The sequence below is a fragment of the Pelodiscus sinensis genome, chromosome 22, assembly GCF_049634645.1.
Source record: "Pelodiscus sinensis isolate JC-2024 chromosome 22, ASM4963464v1, whole genome shotgun sequence".
Lineage (NCBI taxonomy): Eukaryota > Metazoa > Chordata > Testudines > Trionychidae > Pelodiscus > Pelodiscus sinensis.
In genome coordinates, this window is record NC_134732.1 from 24,623,678 (window position 1) to 24,641,777 (window position 18,100).

At 47.9% G+C, this 18,100-nt stretch overlaps 1 protein-coding gene across 5 annotated transcripts in view; it reads right to left on the reverse strand.

Annotated features, from left to right (window-relative positions):
- Positions 1 to 18,100, reverse strand: part of NR6A1 (nuclear receptor subfamily 6 group A member 1) — a 181,738-nt gene that overhangs the window by 49,996 nt on the left and 113,642 nt on the right. The window contains exon 1 of one of the 5 annotated variants that reach the window (XM_075905679.1): positions 2,714 to 4,570. The exons of the other annotated variants lie outside the window; for them this stretch is intronic. Coding sequence (XP_075761794.1) covers positions 2,714 to 2,729 — 16 coding nt within the window. The 5' untranslated portion in view covers positions 2,730 to 4,570. Of the gene's footprint in view, positions 1 to 2,713; positions 4,571 to 18,100 lie in introns of those variants that run through there. 5 annotated transcript variants of the gene reach the window in all.

Sequence of the window (18,100 nt, forward strand, 5' to 3'; positions counted from 1 at the left end):
ATTTTACTAGGAATCCAATTTTTTAACTAAGGGTATCTTTACAAGTTACAGACATCACACACCTTAAAGTCACAATTTATAAATAGATTAGCACATTTTAAACTATATATTATTTTCTCTACTTCTAGTTAAACTCATCACAAAATAGCACACCCTCAAGTATTTGTTTAACTGTTTAAATTTCAAGAGCCAATAACAGCTGTTTGGGGGAGAGATCTCACACATGTGTTACTTAAATCTTAACTAAATCTTGCTCCCTTCACACCACCAGTGATGTCAAACACCAACGAGGCCTCAAGGAGAGGGTCCCCCCCCCCTTTCTTCTCATGCTCGCCTTCACAAATACCTCATTTGGGCTCAAAGCAATTCCATTTTACAGTCAAACATTAGTATCAAGAGAAAGGTATTCTTAGTAAACACAACATTTCTGGGATTAGAATAATTCCCTTCCATAACTGGATTTTTGCATTGCTCAAATAAGATTACAAAGCTTTAATTACGCTCCAAAATAAAGAAGTTTGCTTAAGGGGGGGTTTATTTAAATGGAAAATCAATAAACACGTAGCTTTTTTTCTGAAATAACATTTTTTGCTCTTTCCGAGAAAGGCTCAGTATGTGAAGAATGCATCTAGCTTAGAAGGGTGCACAATGGACCGAGGTCTGTCTCTTATACCCTGTTATTGATCTTTACAGATGCTGGAGATTCCCAACCCCCATTCCTAAGGCTAGCTTAAGAAATAAGACTTCCTGCCTAGCGACTGACAGGGCTGAAAGACCAGATTGTGTTGCTCTATGGATCAGGCCTGCCATAGTGAAAGCCTGAATAGAATTAACCCTCTGTGAACTAAAACAAAAACATTTGTATGCCCAGCTGTGATAGAGGTTAATTTAACTGGACAGGGCCCCTAAAGTCTTTAAAGGGAGAGAAAGAAAGAGAAAGAGAAAGAGAAAGAGAAAGAGAAAGAGAAAGAGAAAGAGAAAGAGTTTACAATCTAATACTCTGTACTGTAAAAAAAGTCTCTTACAAAAATAGACATTTTAGTCTTATTTCAGAGGCATTGGTTGGAATATTTAAAGAACAAAAGAAAAATGCCATTTCTCTGTCCTGCAACTACATATTCGTTCTGTACATTTTCTACACTTATTAGAAATCACTCAAACCAATAATGAGCTCATGTTACAGTGCCCTTATTTCCTGAGAGGAAAATTCCACCTTCTGATCATACAGCATAAAGGGGAGGACAAAGGAGTCTCTGCTGCCTTTTTTCCAATACAGTGCAGGTAGGGTAGCTGATACAAAACCAACAAATTCCTCTTCAAAAGCCCAGTGATTGTTCAGCATCAGCAGGTCAAACAGCAATCTACAAAATGCAATTTCTTGAGCTGGAGCTCATTGATTGTCTTACCCATGCACACAAATAGGAAAGCCACTGCTCTTTGATCAGACCTAACAAATACACCAAATAAGCACGTGCCAGGCATTACTAGCAAGCTCTGCAAGTTCTAAACAACTGTACACAACTCACCCGCACAGCGAAAAGAAGCGAGCAGGAATGAGAACACTGCTCCAAAGTGTGATCCACAAGAATTCTACAGGCCTTCAGTGAGTCACAGCACCTCTCTCAAAGTTAAAAGGCACATTTAACATTTATTTGCTATAAATGAAAATGGAACACTGATCAGAGCCAAATGTTTTACCAAGAGCTTTGAACAAATGCTAGCCTCTAGAATTCTCATGCAGTGTGCCAACACATGTGCTTCACGCTGACTGCGGAGCTGTATTTTGCAGATGTTATAATAGCCACAACATTCAAAGCAACATAAAACAATTACACTGTTGAGGGTTCCCCCCCCACACACACACACACCATCAGGATTTATTATCTGGGCAATTTCTCAGTACTGATGAAGTCATTCAACTTTTTTCTTGAACACTCAGCTGCAATTCAACACAAGGTTATGTTTTGGACTAAAATTTGACAGTCTATGTTTCTTTAGATTTAGAAATTCTGAAACCAGGAAAAAAACAGCAAAGGATCATGGGAAATATTTCTTATGAATCTAGTCGGTTACCCAAAGGTGTAATTTGCAAGAGTGATAAAGAATTAAAAGGTGAAAAGACTTAAAAAACAGGGGAACTTAAGCCACAACCGTTTTTAAAAACCAGATACACTACTCTAATATGCAGTAGGATTTCTTAAAATAAGACTGAAACTATTTCAAGGGAATAATCTGTGGAGGCTCTGGCAGTATTTTTAAGCATAGAAAAAGCTGTAAAATATCTGAACTAGTATTAGTCCCAGGAGAGATGAAACTCTTATCAAGAGTCCACATGACCCTGATACTATCAATAATTAACAATACTAAATAAAGCTTTTCCAGATGGTCAAATGGATTAGGAAATTTAAAACAAACAAATTAAGTCACAAATAGAATACATTTTAAAAAATTAAATAATCTGCTTTGATTAAGCATTTAAGATTGGTATGTAAATCACAGGAGCATTCGATCTACACTTTAACGTGTGGGGCTTTTTTTAAAGTAATGAAAACTCTGCAACCAACCGTAGTAGCTGTCTTCAAACTGCACACAAAAAGCAGTTGCCTGCTCTTGCTAACTCTCCTCCCCTTGAGGCTACTGTTTGCTATAAACCTTCATAGTATTTTCCCAACACTGAGATAATGCTCCCAAAGTTATAAACCAACTCCTTTACCTTCCCATGTATCCATTTCATGCTTCTCCAAGTTTGCTGGGGAGTTCTGTAGCAGCCATGAAGAAATATATTACTAAACAGTCATCAGCCTGATGTTGAAACCTCACGATCCTTATTGCCAATTTCTCTCTAAGCTTTCGATACAACAGTCATCCTCACAGGTCAGTTTACAAGCTGGTCATGTGATTAGAAAGTTCAAGCCCTAAGGTCACAACTTGCATGGGCTCCGTTTATTACCAAAGGTTATCTAAGTGGAACTGATAGCCTTATTTTCTTCAGTTAACAATGCTGTCTCTCACATCTCTCTGAAAACTGGTAGGGTAACATTAGCTCAAAACAGCCCTTTGCCCTGACATCTTGGAGATGTAACATGCAAACTGATATTTAATTAAAAAGCCATCATTAAGTGACATGATCATTCCAAACCATTTCTCATCTGCACAGAAGCATTCGATTTTATTCCCTGTAACCTGACAGACCCAGGCCTAAAAGCCTCTTGCGTTTAGCAAGAAAAGAGACTCTCCCTGAAATCGTTCCATCTGTTATTGTGAAGTGACAATAGCAAGTCTTTCCAAGAGAAAAATGGAAAACTATGTAGCTGTTGGCCTGAAGGCTATTTAATGATGAACGGATCAGTCCTTGAAAGCTCCAAAGAACCAGGATAAAACACTCAGGCCTCTAGAAAATACTCCGAACAGAAGAGGATGTTCCAAAGCCAGTTAGTAAAATACGCTAGAAACCTCAGTCCACTGAAAAGCACAATCCCAGCTTCCTGCACGACCTTCCGCGCACCATGGGTCTGGCTTCATCCACACCCCGTCCCGCCCCAGAGCAGCATGCCCCTGCCTTCCTGCATTGCAGCCACGTCCACACTGTGAGGCAGAGCAGCCCACCTGCCTGCCACTGCACAGGAGACAGCCAGGCAGCTTTATGCTAATGGCTGTGATGTCATAGGTCAGAGCCTTAACAAGAACGGGAAATCCAGAAGCGCTTCCGAAAGCCCAGCCTCACATCCAGTTCCGATCGTCTCCGGGTTAGGGAGCCCCCTTTCCCTCCCACGAGCCGGGCCTTCTTTCTGGAGAAGCCAAAACATGGCACCTCCTGACACAGTCCATGCCAGCGGGACCCTCGCTACGCTAGGAGTGGGACAGGGATTTAGCACAAGGTAGCCATGTGATTGGATGGCAAATATTTGCTAAGCCTCATCACTGGTGACTTTCCCTGACCAATGGGGCCAGGAGCTCCAGCTCCAGCTCCTCTTACAGGACAGGCTCTGCTCGGCAGCTCCGACACAAAACAGCAGCGCGTGGACGGGAAGGGAAGGCTGCAAACCCAGCCAAACAACCTCGGCCAGAGCCGCCCAGTGAGCACACAGTGAATCCATCCAGGAGCTCCTTGTGTAAAGGCTACAGCAGGGATCGGATGCTGAATGGGGGGAACATGAGAAGTGCAAAAACTGCAGAACCAAAGGAGCTTGAAAATGTGTCTGTCTGTTCTTTCTGTGGAGCCAGGCAAGATATCAGAACTTAATATCCATTCACAAAAGCGCTTTGCCTCATGTATTATTCTTTGTGAAGTCGCTATGAAACGTGGGTTATTTGGTGAGCTGTCAGGAGGCACCTTTGAGAACCTTCAGGGTTTCAAAGCTTCAGGGCAGGGTCTAAAATACCTTTTCCTGCTCTGATAATTATTGGTATGCTTAAGAAATTGTCTTTTTAATGTATGCCTTCCCAGCAGGAAAAACAGACTGATACCTCGTGGGAAAAAACAACCTTCCCTTAACTTGAAATAACAAATGACACAATTATGATCTTGTTTATCTTTTAACTTACTTATTTTTCCTTTGCCATTTCTCTGACTATCCATACAAACAAACACACTTTATTCCTAATCTGCACCTACTACCTTTAAAAGACAGATTTATGTTTATAGTATTGAAATCAGGGATGATCTAGACCAGTGGTCCCCAACCTTTCGTGGCTGCTGGGCGCCCAGGGGCAGGCCGGCACTGCACATGTGCCACGCGCCCAGGGCCAGCACCGCGCATGTGCTGCGCGCCGGGGGAGGGAGGAAACAGCCCAGATGTTTCGACAGGTTCACATAAATGCCCCGGCGGGCGCCGGTTGGGGACCACTGATCTAGACAGTACTGGGTCATGCCATGAGTGCAGGGGACTGGACTCGACTCGATGACCTCCTCAAGGTCCCTTCCAGGTCTAGTGCTCTGTGATTCTATGCAGCCACTTCTGTGATGGAGCAAATTAGTTAACCAGCAAACAGCATACTGTACAAGACTGATAGGAGAAGGTTTGGCAAAGGACTCTAGAGTGAATCCTGATATGCAGAAGAAACCTGCTGGAGGTTTGAGATCTCCTCTTAAGGAACCTCCAGAGGTCATCAAGTCCAGTCCCCTGGACTCATGGCAGGACCAAGCACTGTCTAAATCATCCCTGACAGGTGTCTGTCTAACCTGCTCTTAAGTATCTCCAGTGATGGAGATTCCACAACCCCCCCCAGGCAATTCATTCCAGTGTTTAAGCACCCTGAGAGTTAGGAAGTTTTTGTTTGTGGCAGGGAAACAGGAAGAGCCAGGAATGGGATTGTCTTCTGTGACATGGAAAGGGAGGGGGCAGAGAGGAAGGTCACAATGCTCACAGTGGCCACTGGGGGCAGCGAGTGCAGGGGACAGCTACACTGCAGAGGGACTACGGGGAGTAGCCACACCACCAGGAGAGTGGCCAGGTGGGGACAGGGCTCTACCATCTTGCCAACCACCACATTAGGGATGTTAAAAAGTGGGTAATTAGGTAAATGTGAAATGACTGAAAATGTCAGCAGTTACATGCACCTGTAGTGTGGGGTGGGGCGCAGCAGTGCTTGCCAGGCATCAGCTTTTAAACTGGCTCCTGGCACGTACCAGCTCCCGCCTGTTGGCCACACCTCTGTGTGTGGTGTGGGTGGCAGCAGGCTCCACAGGAGCCAGCTTATGTATCAGAGGGGGCACGTGGGTTGGCAGCCAGCTCTTGGGAGTGGGTAACCATTCACAGTAACAGACAAGCTCAGGCTTATCAATTAACCATAGGTATATCTCCATAGCTATCTATCTCAGAACTGGAAGGGACCATGAGAGGTCATTGAGTCCAGTCCCCTGCCCTCATGGCAGGACCAAGCACCATCCCTGACAGATTTGCCCCAGATCCCTAAATGGCCCCCTCAAGGATTGAACTCACAACTCTAGGTTTAGGAGGCCAATGCTCAAACCACTGAGCTATCCCCCCACGTGAGCGGTTATCCAGTTATATCCCTACACCAGAACAGACAAGTAGCCCTTCTACCCCAAACCCTATCCCCACCTGCCAGCACTTGACTACAGCGCCAGCCCAGGGAGCTGGGGGGGAGGGGAGAGCAAAGACTCCTGCCGGCTGGGATGGGGAGAGAAAGCCCTGCTGACCCCCCATTCTAAGCCCTTCCTCACCCCCCAACCCTCACTCTCACACTCTCCCCAGCCCCCTGCTCGGAGGCCCTCCTCGACCTCCTCATCTGACTCCTGCACCCCTCACGCTGCCAGCCCCCTGCCATGAAGGACTTGGGCAACGCTGGGGAAGTCTTCACGTTTCTTAATACGGCAGCAGCAGTCATGTATAGAGTGAGAGTTACACGAGACTTCCCCGGCATAACAGGATTGAAATATTTTGAAATTTTTAAAAAGTAAAATATGAGAATTTCAGAACTGCACCTCCAAGAGACTCAGCATCTTGGAAATTCTGTTTGAGAAATGTATAAAGGTTTGGTTTTGTGAGTGGGGATACAGGTATCTATGGACCTTTTTGCAGATGCAGATACCTTTCTGAATACTGGTAGGGTGTAGCAAGCGTGCCGTCAACACAATCCAATGGGCTACTTCTGAAATGGAGGGTTTTGTACTTTCCAAACCCTTGTAAACACTGCTCACATACTAAACTGCAAGGTATTCTGAAGAATGAAACGTCAGATTCACAGCACTCACAGTAGCGCATTGAGTCATGGCACTGACTACTACCAGGGTCCTTGCCCGTTGGGGCTAGGTGAGTGTTTACTCCAAGGGCTGTTCCTGCGGCAGTGCAATTTGACTTAAGGCAACACCCTCTCAATCTAACTACTAAAGTTTTGTGGAGTTTCATTTCCTGGTGCTGGTTGGTCCACTATATGATATTATTTGAATGAAGTTTGTAGTGGCTTGGATTGTAAAAAAACCCCAAGGTTAAAAAGCAAAGATTGGACTGAATAAGCACTGGATTCTATGCCGAGAGCTCCGAACACAGAAGCCTACCGAGGTATGGAATTGCAGAGTCGGGCAGTTCTCAGAGAATGCGTAACACCTCTTTGAGAACTACCCCGGTCTCTTTTGTAAAAGAAGCTTCAGGGGGTAGCTGAGTTAGTCTGTTACAGAACAACAACAACAAATGGTCTGGTAGCACTTTACAGACTAACAAAACATGTCGATGGGATCATGAGCTTTGTGGGCACAGCCCACTTCTTCAGATGACCGGAGTTATGAGTTTAGGATGTGCACACCCAAAACAAATAGGAGAGGGGAAGGGGGCGTGGAAAGGAGGGGGAAATCCCATCCCCCTTCCTTTTTCTGCCCTCCCCTATTTATTTTGGGTGTGCTCACCCTAAACTCATAACTCCAGTCATCTGAAGAAGTGGGCTGTGCCCACGAAACTCATGATCCCATCTACATGTTTTGTTAGTCTGTAAAGTGCTACCAGACCATTTGTTGTTTTTGTAAAAGTGTACTTAAAACGGTTAGCTGTTTGTCTGATGTCAAATAACCCACTCAAACTACCATGAAACGCTTATACCTATTAAAAGGGGTAAGAGCAGCCACGTGCAATATCCATTTTTATACTTTCTTATTTAATTTTTTTAATCCGTCCCCAATCGTGAAAACAAGCGATTAAAAAAACAAACAGCTCCCCCATTTTCGGATGGTAGCCCCACTGAACAGGTCTAAATCCTCCCTCTCCAATCAATTCATAACCCTTCACAGCACTAATGAAGATTGGCTCATTTCCATAACAATGGGACACACGATTGCGCCGCCTGGATCCGAGGTACAAACACCTTTGTGGATTACAACACTAAGGACACTTGAATGTTTAAAGCAACATAAAATGTGAATCGGTTCCACATAGTTCAATTTGCTTTTTAAAAGCCGGGGGGAAGCATGACCAGAGCCAAGTGGACACTGAAATGCTTGTTTACCGCTACCAAACGCCATGTAAAGGAGTGTCAGGATCTCAACTTTGCTCTTATAACGCTAACACAGACACGTCCACTCACATGGACACATCAAATGCAAGAATGTGAGGGTGGGAAATGCCCACAGCACCTTTCAAACACAGCACGCAACAGCTAGTGAATGCTATACCGTCCAAGTCCAAGTGTGGTCTAAAAGTCTGATCAATTATGTCAACCTGTGGAACTCCTTGCCAGAGGATGTGGTGAAGACTAGGACTTTAACAGGGTTCAAAAAAAGAGGTAGATATATTCATGGAGATTAGGCCCATCAATGGCTATTAGCCAGGATTATAGACTATTTCTGAAATATATATTCTGTTTCTCCATGCTTTCTAATTAGAGGAAATAATAGAAAACTTAAACAACCCTATAAGGCCATTCTAAAACACATTCTGAAGTCTTTGAGCCAAATCCCTAGCTCTGATTAAATGAAAAAAGCATCTGTTCTGTGCTTGCAATGTCATACAGAGTACTCCACTTTCCCAGCCCAGCAGAGGCATGAAGCAGTCAAGACTGAATTTGAGTTGTGCACTCCACAGATAGGAATGTAAGTGTTTAGTTTTCATAACATGGCTTAATTGGAACAGCTAAATGACCTCTTATAGAATTAATAACACAACAACATTCCATCCTGAACGAGCACATGAAGCACCAATGGCTACAGACACCCACACCCACATCACTTCATCCACACATGAAAGCAGTCACTCCTGGGACACACGGACTAGGGCACAGGACTCGTGCAGAACAATTAGCCAGGAAGCAAAGACTATCTTTTGCATTTGATGCTGCTAGGAGACTGATGGGAATTTTCATTCCATTGCTCAACAGAAAACGGGAAGAATGACTTTGGGGTCTGTTGCATAACTAACCTGAGCACAACCAGACTAATTATATGTGGACTACTGCTGTTGCGGGTATTGTCACTGTTGGTCTATTATTAATTTAGCCCTCGAGACTTCCCCCCAAATTGCCAGCCTTGTAAGCAAGCCCAGCAAAGTGGTTAGCATCTATGGCAGAACAGCAGTTACAGCACCTTCAAGGGCTGCCCCTTTAATTCCAGCTTCAATCAAAAGTCAAACCCTGGGAGATAAAGGCTACTGCACTGAGAAATGAGACCTTCAACAAGTCAAAAGGCCAGTCCTGTAACGGCACCAAACCGGAATGCTCAGTCACTCACTCGGCTGCTGGAGAGAATAAAAGGCCTGGGATAGATGCCCACTGAAACAACACTCATTATGAAACGCACACAGCGCGTGGGAGAGGGAAAGGAAACAGCAATTACAGCCATCTGCTGTGCTTACAAGGAAATCCACTTCGGCAGTGGGACAGTAGCTTCATCCCACGAGTAAGTCTCTTGGAAACAATAAATCTGACCCAATCCCAGCAAAAGTTAATTGATCTCACTGGTGCAAACTCAGGACCCCAAAACACTTACTCGGCAGTCTCCCCTCTCCCCTTAAACTGTGTTTTGCAAATATTTGGACAAAACTCAAATGGGAAACCTACATGTAGTCCCCTTACTAAAGGGGACCTCGGACTTACTGGGAGTATCCTTTGTGCTGCAATTTTGCCCTAGAGACTACAACTCCCATGAGCCCTTGGGAAAAAGGGAGGGAAGGGTAGCTCTCCCAGGCATGGAGAGTGTGTGTGAGGAGCCTCCATTTTGGGAGAGAGGAGCCAGGCTGCCGTTGTGTTGCAGCTAGAGCCTGAGACTGAGAGCCAAAAGGGCTTGGATCTAGCAGGCTGCATCAGGGGCTCCTGATTGTCCCTAGAGGGGAGACACTCTGGCTGTGCCCATGGCTGAGGGGGGCCTGTATAAACCTGCACGGGGGAACCGGGAGTAACTGGGCTCTTTGGGAAGGTGCTTCCTGGGACAGACCTCAGAGAATAGGCTGACTCCGGGCCCAAAGGGAGGCGAGTGACCGGCCCAGTGAACCAGAGCTGCGGGCATTTGGCGGGGCCTGCTCCAGTGGCAGAGGGATTTTGCAGTTGGCTGCTCAGCCTGGACTGACACTCACAGGACCTGCCCAGCGCTGTCTCCACTCCAAATGCAGACCTCCAAGCGCACCCACGTCAGCAAGCATCTAGGCCTCTGACTCAGGAAGGCACACGCTAGGGTGGGATAGATGGTGGCAGTGCAGAAAACAGACAGATACGTTTCCTTTCTTTCTATGGACTTTTTAATTAATTTTGTTCACTTTTAACCTGTTCAACCCTGTTTAAGTTGTGATAAAGGTGTGTTAATTCTAATGTCATCAGTTAGATATATCTTATTTATAATTGCTGTCTTGGAGGTAGGTCCAGGTTATTACTGGAATCATTTTATTTCTTAGAGGCTCCCAAGGCACACGTGAGTGTGTAGAGGGCCAGCCAGGTGGAAGCCCTGGGGTATTCAGGATCTCCTTTTACGTTAAAATATCAGGCGCCCAGGCACACGAGTGTGACCTGCTCCCGAGTAACCCAGGGAGGAAAAAGGGGGGTTACATAGAAGAAATTTCAGGGCTTTTTTTTTTTTTTAAATCTTTTTAGCAACAGATTTGAAACTGATATAAAATGTGATATGAAGTACCCGTTAATCCAGCTAGTACAGTCAGAGCTTTCCACTTACAACCCTTATTACAGGAGAGGAGTCAGCCACAGGAGAAACACTCACTTCAGAGCTTACACGACAGTAATAAAGCAAGAGGAGAGCCAGCTCCTTGATTCGGATTAGCTTGCTAGTGCAGGTGTCTCTGCCAGGGCAGGAGGAAGGTTGTGGAGCAAGAGTGCCCCACCAGGGGTTGAACAGAAGGAGGGGAGCAGGCCCCTGGGGTTCCTGAAGGAGCAGCACAGTTACATGCCTTTCTGCAGAAACCAACGGTGAGATTGATACATGTTCAAGCTACCACAGAGCTGCTAGCTCAGCTGCACGGCCAATAGGCAAGGAGGCGGCGGAACAGAGAGATGAGTCGTTAACATGGGAAGTGAGGACAGGGCAGAGACCTCAGCTCCTCGTGGGACCCAAGAGAACAAGGCAAACAGAGGGATACAGAACCTAGGAACGAAAACAAAAAGAACAGAGCTCTCCATCAGGCTGATGCCACAGCTCACTCTAAGGCCCAAGTTTCCTTACTGTACGGCTTGGACAAGCCACCTTCCCCCGTGCTCAGCTCAGGAGCCTCTTCTCCGCACGTTGTGAGAACGACTACTGACATCTCCAAGCCTGCAGTGCGATGTAGTCCGCTCTGCACCGTCCTCAGCAGACAGCGCTTGTCCACGGAACAGACACGCGTTTCGATCGGTCTGGGTCGCTCCTGAAATACTGGGGTGTTTACAAACACGACACCTGTAGCACAAGGTCTGCTGCATGCGCCTCGTGCCGATGCCACTGCCTAGGGGCACAGCAACCCCACGACATGAATGAGATGCAGACATGGGCCAGGGCACTAGGGGAGCCAGGACAGTGCTTGTCCTTGGCTGGAAAGGACCACGTGTATCAGGAGAGCAGTAAGGGAATACAGGTGGCCCCCGACTTGAGACGCGATCGGTTCCTGGGGAAGTGTCGCAAGTCGGGGGCATCGTAACTCGAACCCTCATTTACGATAGGCGTCTTGCACTGTCGTAAATGCAGGCCGAGGACCTAACTTGGGGGGTTTCGGCCCCTTCTGCACTTACAAAAACGGTTGTAAGTGTGGGGGGTTCACAACTCGGGCGGTTGCATTTAAAACAGAGATTCAAGGAATTGATGGAGAGCAACAAAGGAAACAGGCCCCAAATATAAACTGCCTGAAAATGGTCTTTAAAAATCCAGCGGCCCTTTCCTTGGCCAAAATACAGGCAGCGCCCTTGTTAAAATCCCGGCTCCTTTGCAGGGGCAGCAATCAGCACCTAATGCAGAGTGCAGGGTGCTAACTGGGCACGGCCACCCATGCAGCAGTAGCATACCACTTGCCACAAAGGCCAGTTTGTGAGCTCACTGGGAACGGAGCCCTCTCTGCATGGACAGAACAGAAGGGCTGAGCAGCCTGCATGTGTGACCTCCAGGAGACATTCCCTGGGACAGATCCACAGTCCCTGCCATACATCTCAGGTGCCATCAGGAGGAGATAAAGGTACAGGCTGTATTAATCTAAAGGTACATGGCTGAGGAGTATAGCATTAGAGATTGACAGACAATCCCTGACTTGGGCTGATCTATAGCACTGGGCCTTCCCAGAGTCAGGGCGAAGAGACCTTGGAAATAAAAACCACTTGCTGGCCAGGAAACATTGTCTGTGATGAACAAAAGCGCATGCGGGAGTGGGCGGAGGAACAGCTACCTCTCTTACAGGTTCATTGGCATGAGACACGCATGCTCTGCTGTGAGTGAATTTCTGGGTAATTGGGATTGAAACGCCTTCTGAATCTGGTGCACACAGAACACCCTGAAATACGTCTTTACCCGGCTCCATTGCCGGAGTCCTGACCACACGAGACTTTTACCATTCAGACAACTCAACAGCAGAGGGCAGCCTCCTACAGACTGACAGGGAGCCCGGCACACGGAAGAATGGATGAGAGTTAATAAGGCTGCTGCCCTGTGGGACTATAATGATGCCTCGTGTAATGAAACAAAACACCGAAGGCAGATGTATATCCTGCAGAATGCAGTCGTAGTCATAATGAATTTAACAAGTGATCAAAACAATGCAGTATCAAACCAGGGAGAGAACGAACATCTCCAGTCAGGAATACTAGTTTGCATGCATGTAGCATCTGTCTGAGAATGAGCAATATGCAATAGAAATAATGAATTAAGCCTCAGCAATGCCAAAGGTAAGAAGCTATTCTAACTCACATTGCACAGACTCAAAAGGTGAATGATTTGTCCAAGTGCACTGAGTGTGGCACAGCCAATACCAAACCTCTCCAGATTTCCAGTCCTCTGCTCCAACTGCGGAGCAGGAACAGCTCCCGGATGCTTCACTTTCATACACGGAATTCTTTTGTTATTTTAAGGATATTTTGTTACGGTGACATGCCTGGGGCAGTCAGATACTGAGAAGCCAGGGGGGAGGGGGGAAGAAACACGTCTTCTATACGGAGAAGAACAGACCTGGCGCTTCTTGAGCTACTGAAATCCGTCCTGTGGAAGGCGGCAGCAGAGGACTCAGTCCCCGGAGCTTTGGCACCGAGGCGTGGGGACCAAGTGAGCCCTGGAGAAGCAGCGAAGAACTGCATAGACTCCAGTTCCTGAGTGGGTGCTAGAAAAGACATCGGGGGGAGGGGGGGTGCTTGCCACATGTGCTGCTGCCAGATTTTCTCAGTGGCATCCACAGGGAACCAAGGGTGGTGCCCCCTGGAGTGGCACCACTAGCTCCCCCCACCCTTGCCCCTTCTTGCTGGGAATTCAACAGCGGAGAAGGGCGGGTGGGTGATGCAAAAAGGTTACTGACTTTTCCCTTCCAGTGCTTGCTCTTGCCGGTGCGTAGTACCAATGGCGGTGGGCAGGAGCTCAGACGGGTAGTCCTCACCACTCTGCCAAACCCAGCGTCACCTCTGGCTGCTGAGCGATGGCGTAATGCACCAGGACCGCATGCACAGAGGACCACGTCACAGCTCTCCAGATGCCCTGGATAGGGACGTGTGCCCGGAAAGACGCCTACACTCTCCTCGAATGGGCTCTAATAATCAGCAGTGGCAGGACCCCCACCAGCTCGTAACAGGCTTTCACAGGGGATCCAGTTGGAAAGCCTCTCCAAGAAAACTGGAAGGCCCTTTGTCCCATCTGCGGCAGTGTTGAAAAGCTGAGCCGGTGTACAGAAATGCTGGGTGTGATCTAGGTACATAGAACATCCTGCGCGCAAAGATGCCTCTTCACTGCTCTGGGGGGCTGGGACGGAACAGTGGGAGGACGACGACCCAATTCGTACGGAAGGCAGGCGCCGTGTGTGACAGGAAGGCCGCGTGAGCTCACCCTGCACTTTGTCCTTATAAAAGGCGGCGTTCGGCCATTCTGAGCTCAAAGCTTGAATCTCAAGGGGCTGGTCTCGCAGATATCATCACCACCGGAACAGGCCCAGGGAAAGGGAGCAGGAGCCCTGCAGTTCTAACGTCGGGCCAGGGAGCCTAGAGTGAATCAAGCTAAGATCCCACTGGAATGAGGGTTCACAGCTGCGGAAGCGTCTATTGAGGCCTCTCAAGAACATGACCATTATGTCTTGCGGATGCACCATTTGGCCCTGACTTGGCAGGTGAAAAGTGAAGACAGCTGGGAGAGACGGTCCCTGAGCTGCAGCAGGTAATCTAAGATGGACTGCACAGAAGAACGTGAGGGAAAGCTGCCATGTCCGGATGCCCGGCAGGAAAACCTCATCCACTTGCCCACGTAAGTCAGACTGGCTGAGAGCTTCCTGCTTCCTAGGAGGACCTGCTAGCCTTCCTCAAGCCAATTTGTTCCTGTGGGTTCAGCTCCAAAGCATCCATGCCAAGAGGCGCCAAATGTGATCATGTGGCCAAAGGTCCAGCCAGTTGGACGGGGCAAGGAAGGGACCACTGCCAAGTTCACGAGCAGGCCCCAGTGCTAGTGAGGCCATACCAGGGCAATCAAGCTAACCCATGTCTTGTGTCTCTCGCTCTTTACCAGAACCCTGCTCTCTGATGCCTCTCATCAGAACATGTACCAAAGGGTCCCTCACCACAACAGGAAAAAGGTTTTTTTTGGGGGGGGGGGGGAGAGGAGAGGGGGGAGAGAAGAATCCTTGATATATCTTCTGAGAGCAAAACCGATGGCACTCTCTGATTTGCCTGGTGGCAAACAGATCTACTTGGGGAGTTCTCCGCCCCTGGGCAGAGTGGCCACTGGGGGTGAGAGGAGTGGTCTGCCCATGTATTTTCGATGGCAGGGGAGTGACAAGCTTCCAGGTGGGTGTCGTGGCTGATGCTGAAGTCCTGGAGATGACACGCCTCTGGGCAGAGAGCAGACAAGCGAGCTCCCTCCGCCTGCCGATGTAGAACACTGAGGCCCTGTTGTCCATCAGGACTCTCACCAGGCTGCCTAACAGGTGAGGCAGGAAGGCCCCACGTGCCAAGGGGACCGCTCGGAGTTCTTTGCAGCGCCATCTCCTCCATGATCACAGTCTGGGTCCCAGCCAAGGTCCCAGTGTCTGACGCCAGCGCGATGGAGCGAGGGGCTGTCGAACGGAACTCCCTCCAGAACCGACTCGTGCTCGGCCCCCACTGCAATGAGGTAAGTATTGCCGTGGCAGTGGTAACAATGTTCTCTAGGTGATCCGTGGACTGGGAATAGGCCGATGTCGGCCACTGCTGCAGGGACTGTGGAGCCTTGCAAGGCAGGCGACTTACGTGCACTCTGCCCCAGGGCCTAGCAGACACAGGCAAACCCGCCATCGTTTTTAAAACAGGCTCCCCTCATGGACAGGCTTCTGCCTGCCACTGCGTGCTGCCGGTGTAACCATCTGGCTTTTCTGTAGCCATGTTGGAAGGCCTGTGCTAGGCCTGAACCAAAGCTGCCTTCTGCAGCCAGACTGAAGAGCAGCACCCATTACATGTAAGGCCTGGAGTCTCATGCTCACATTCCATCTATTTGTATTAAAAAGTGTCACCCCAGGCTGTGAGGAGGGGACTTTGCCCTGATCGCTCCCCCACTGTCACCAGAGAAAGGAACAGATCTCAAGATGGGTAAAGAAAACTTAAGTCCCACCATTGTGTCTGGCAAGAAACTGCTTATCCATAGAGAATGTTGTGGAATCTTCATTCTATGATCATTGTCACTGCACTTTCCTATTGTTTGTCTGTGTGATCTCTGTCTGTTGTATAATTAATTTTGCTAGGTGTAAATCAATTAAGGTGCTGGGGTACGATTGGTTAGGTAATTTTGTTATGATTGGTTAGTAAAATTATACTAAAATAATTGGTTACGGTCTAGCTCAGCAAGACTCAGGTTTCATTATATGAACTGGGGTCCAAGAAGGAGATCAGGAAGAAGAAGATCAGAAGTAACAGAAGGAAGAGGAGGCTGGAAGAGGACCAGGAGGCGGGGGAAGACCTGGAAACAAGAACTCACCTCCAAGACACAACCTAAGACCAGAGAGACTGATATTGCCTGGCCAACAGGGGAATTCTGCCTGTACCCGGATTGGTGAGCATGACACTGTGTGCTTAGCATGTGTATTCTGCTTGTTTGGGAATTGTCAATAAATAGAGGATAAGGATATTACTGTGTGAGGCTTTTTCAGTGGCTAAAGATCCTGCCAACCCATAGGAAGATGCGCCCTGAGCCCTAGGAATTGGGTTTGGGTGGGTGTGTAAATTAACAGGGCTGCACAAGTGGGTAAAAGTGTGTCCCTACAGCGTGGAAAGGTTAGAGAAATTTGTGCGGGTAATACCAGGGGCACCGAGTACCATTAAGAAATGTAGTGGTTACACAATTATTAAAATAAACACTTTTAACATCCCTACTACGCGCTCAGGGGAACATATTCGTCTCTCCCCAAAAGACGCACTCCAGGAAGCGTGCTGGACCAATTTTCCAGCCTGCGTCACAGAGGAGGTCAGACTACATGGTCACATCGGTCATTTCTGGCCTTGGAATCTATTAACCTACATGGTGAAGTACACTAACCCGGTTACTTTATGGTCCAGATCGTAAGCAGTTCTATGGCAGCTTAAAGATATATAGGATTTATTCAAGGATCTCCCGCAATTCTCCAAGCTGGAGATCTACCTGATGATCATGCGGCTTTGAGGCCATTCTCCCCCACTATACATCAGCCCCGCTCAACAAATGCAGATACATACAGGGAGAATTTGCGGAGAGGATATTTCCTGTGGAAGAAGGACCTGCTTGCGGTTCCCCCCAGAGGCGGGCATGCTCAGGCCCTACATTCCTACCAGCTGCCCAGAGGCACAGTGAATTGTGTAACCACTCTGAATCGATAAGATCCACAAAGGAAAGTTGTGTGAGATTCAGCCCTAACAAATTCTAACTCAATCCTGCACATGTCTAGGGAGGGGCCCAAAGCACAGGCAGCCCCTAGCTGTTGGCACGTGCTTTATGTCCACAAGAATGAGACTGGCAAGTACAGAAGACCACAGTGATCCTTCTGCATATGCGGATATGGGTGGAGGTTTCCACTGCCCCCTGGGAACGGCTCCAAGCACAGAGCAGAGGAGGAACACCGTTACGAGAGAGACTGAGTCAGGACACCTGGATTCTGGCCTCAGGTCTGCCGTACACATCTCGGTTTGATCATCGGCAAGTGACCGGCCCATCATGCTTCAGTTTATGCTTCTGTAAAACTATAAATAATTCTGCTGCTCGGGCCGTTGTGGAGCTTACGTGCGGTGGTAACCTACTCTACAGCCCACGGAGAAAAGGCTTCTTTAAAAATGCAACGCCTAATGAATAATGGACAAGTGAGATGAGATAGTGGGAAAGGGAGCCAGCAGAGAAAACCACTGCCCAGTGCGGTGACAGCTCCATCAAGAGAGACATGCCGAAGCAGTTTAGACAGGTGTCTGATGAGATTACAGCAGCAGAAGACCCAAGGAGGGAAAGAGGACATGGACAAGAGACTCTGAATGCCAACCCTGTTTGTGAACACGGCTTTCAAAGGAAAGCGAGAGATCTTGATTAGAAAGGTGTCACCCATCTGGTTGGATAGCTTTGGATCTCATGCTTTGTGAGAGATGCTCCCCGCCACCCCAACTCTCTCCTACGGCACACCCTGGAGCGCCAACTAGCCTAAGGATTGCAGAGCTTGTTCTTCATGTGACGTCATAAGTCCCCTTGTGGCGCCGCACCTAAGCAGTGTGAGGTCAGAGCATGACACTACCAGAGAAAGTAGAGGAACGCGGTCAAGAACGAGCAGTCATAAGCAATACCCTGTTTTCCCACAGAAATCTTCGGAACTGAAGAACAAACTGAAACAATGAAAATGTGCATTTTAGAAACAAGCATCGCTGACCAATCCGTGGGTCTTCATGCTGCCTATGCCAGGGGACAGGACTTGAACCCGTTTGTCCCCAGATTCGGAGAGTGGGAAGGTGGCTTAAGTCACCTTTGCACCTTCGTCTTCCACCCTTGCACCCCAGGGATGTTAAATAGTGAGTATTTTGCATC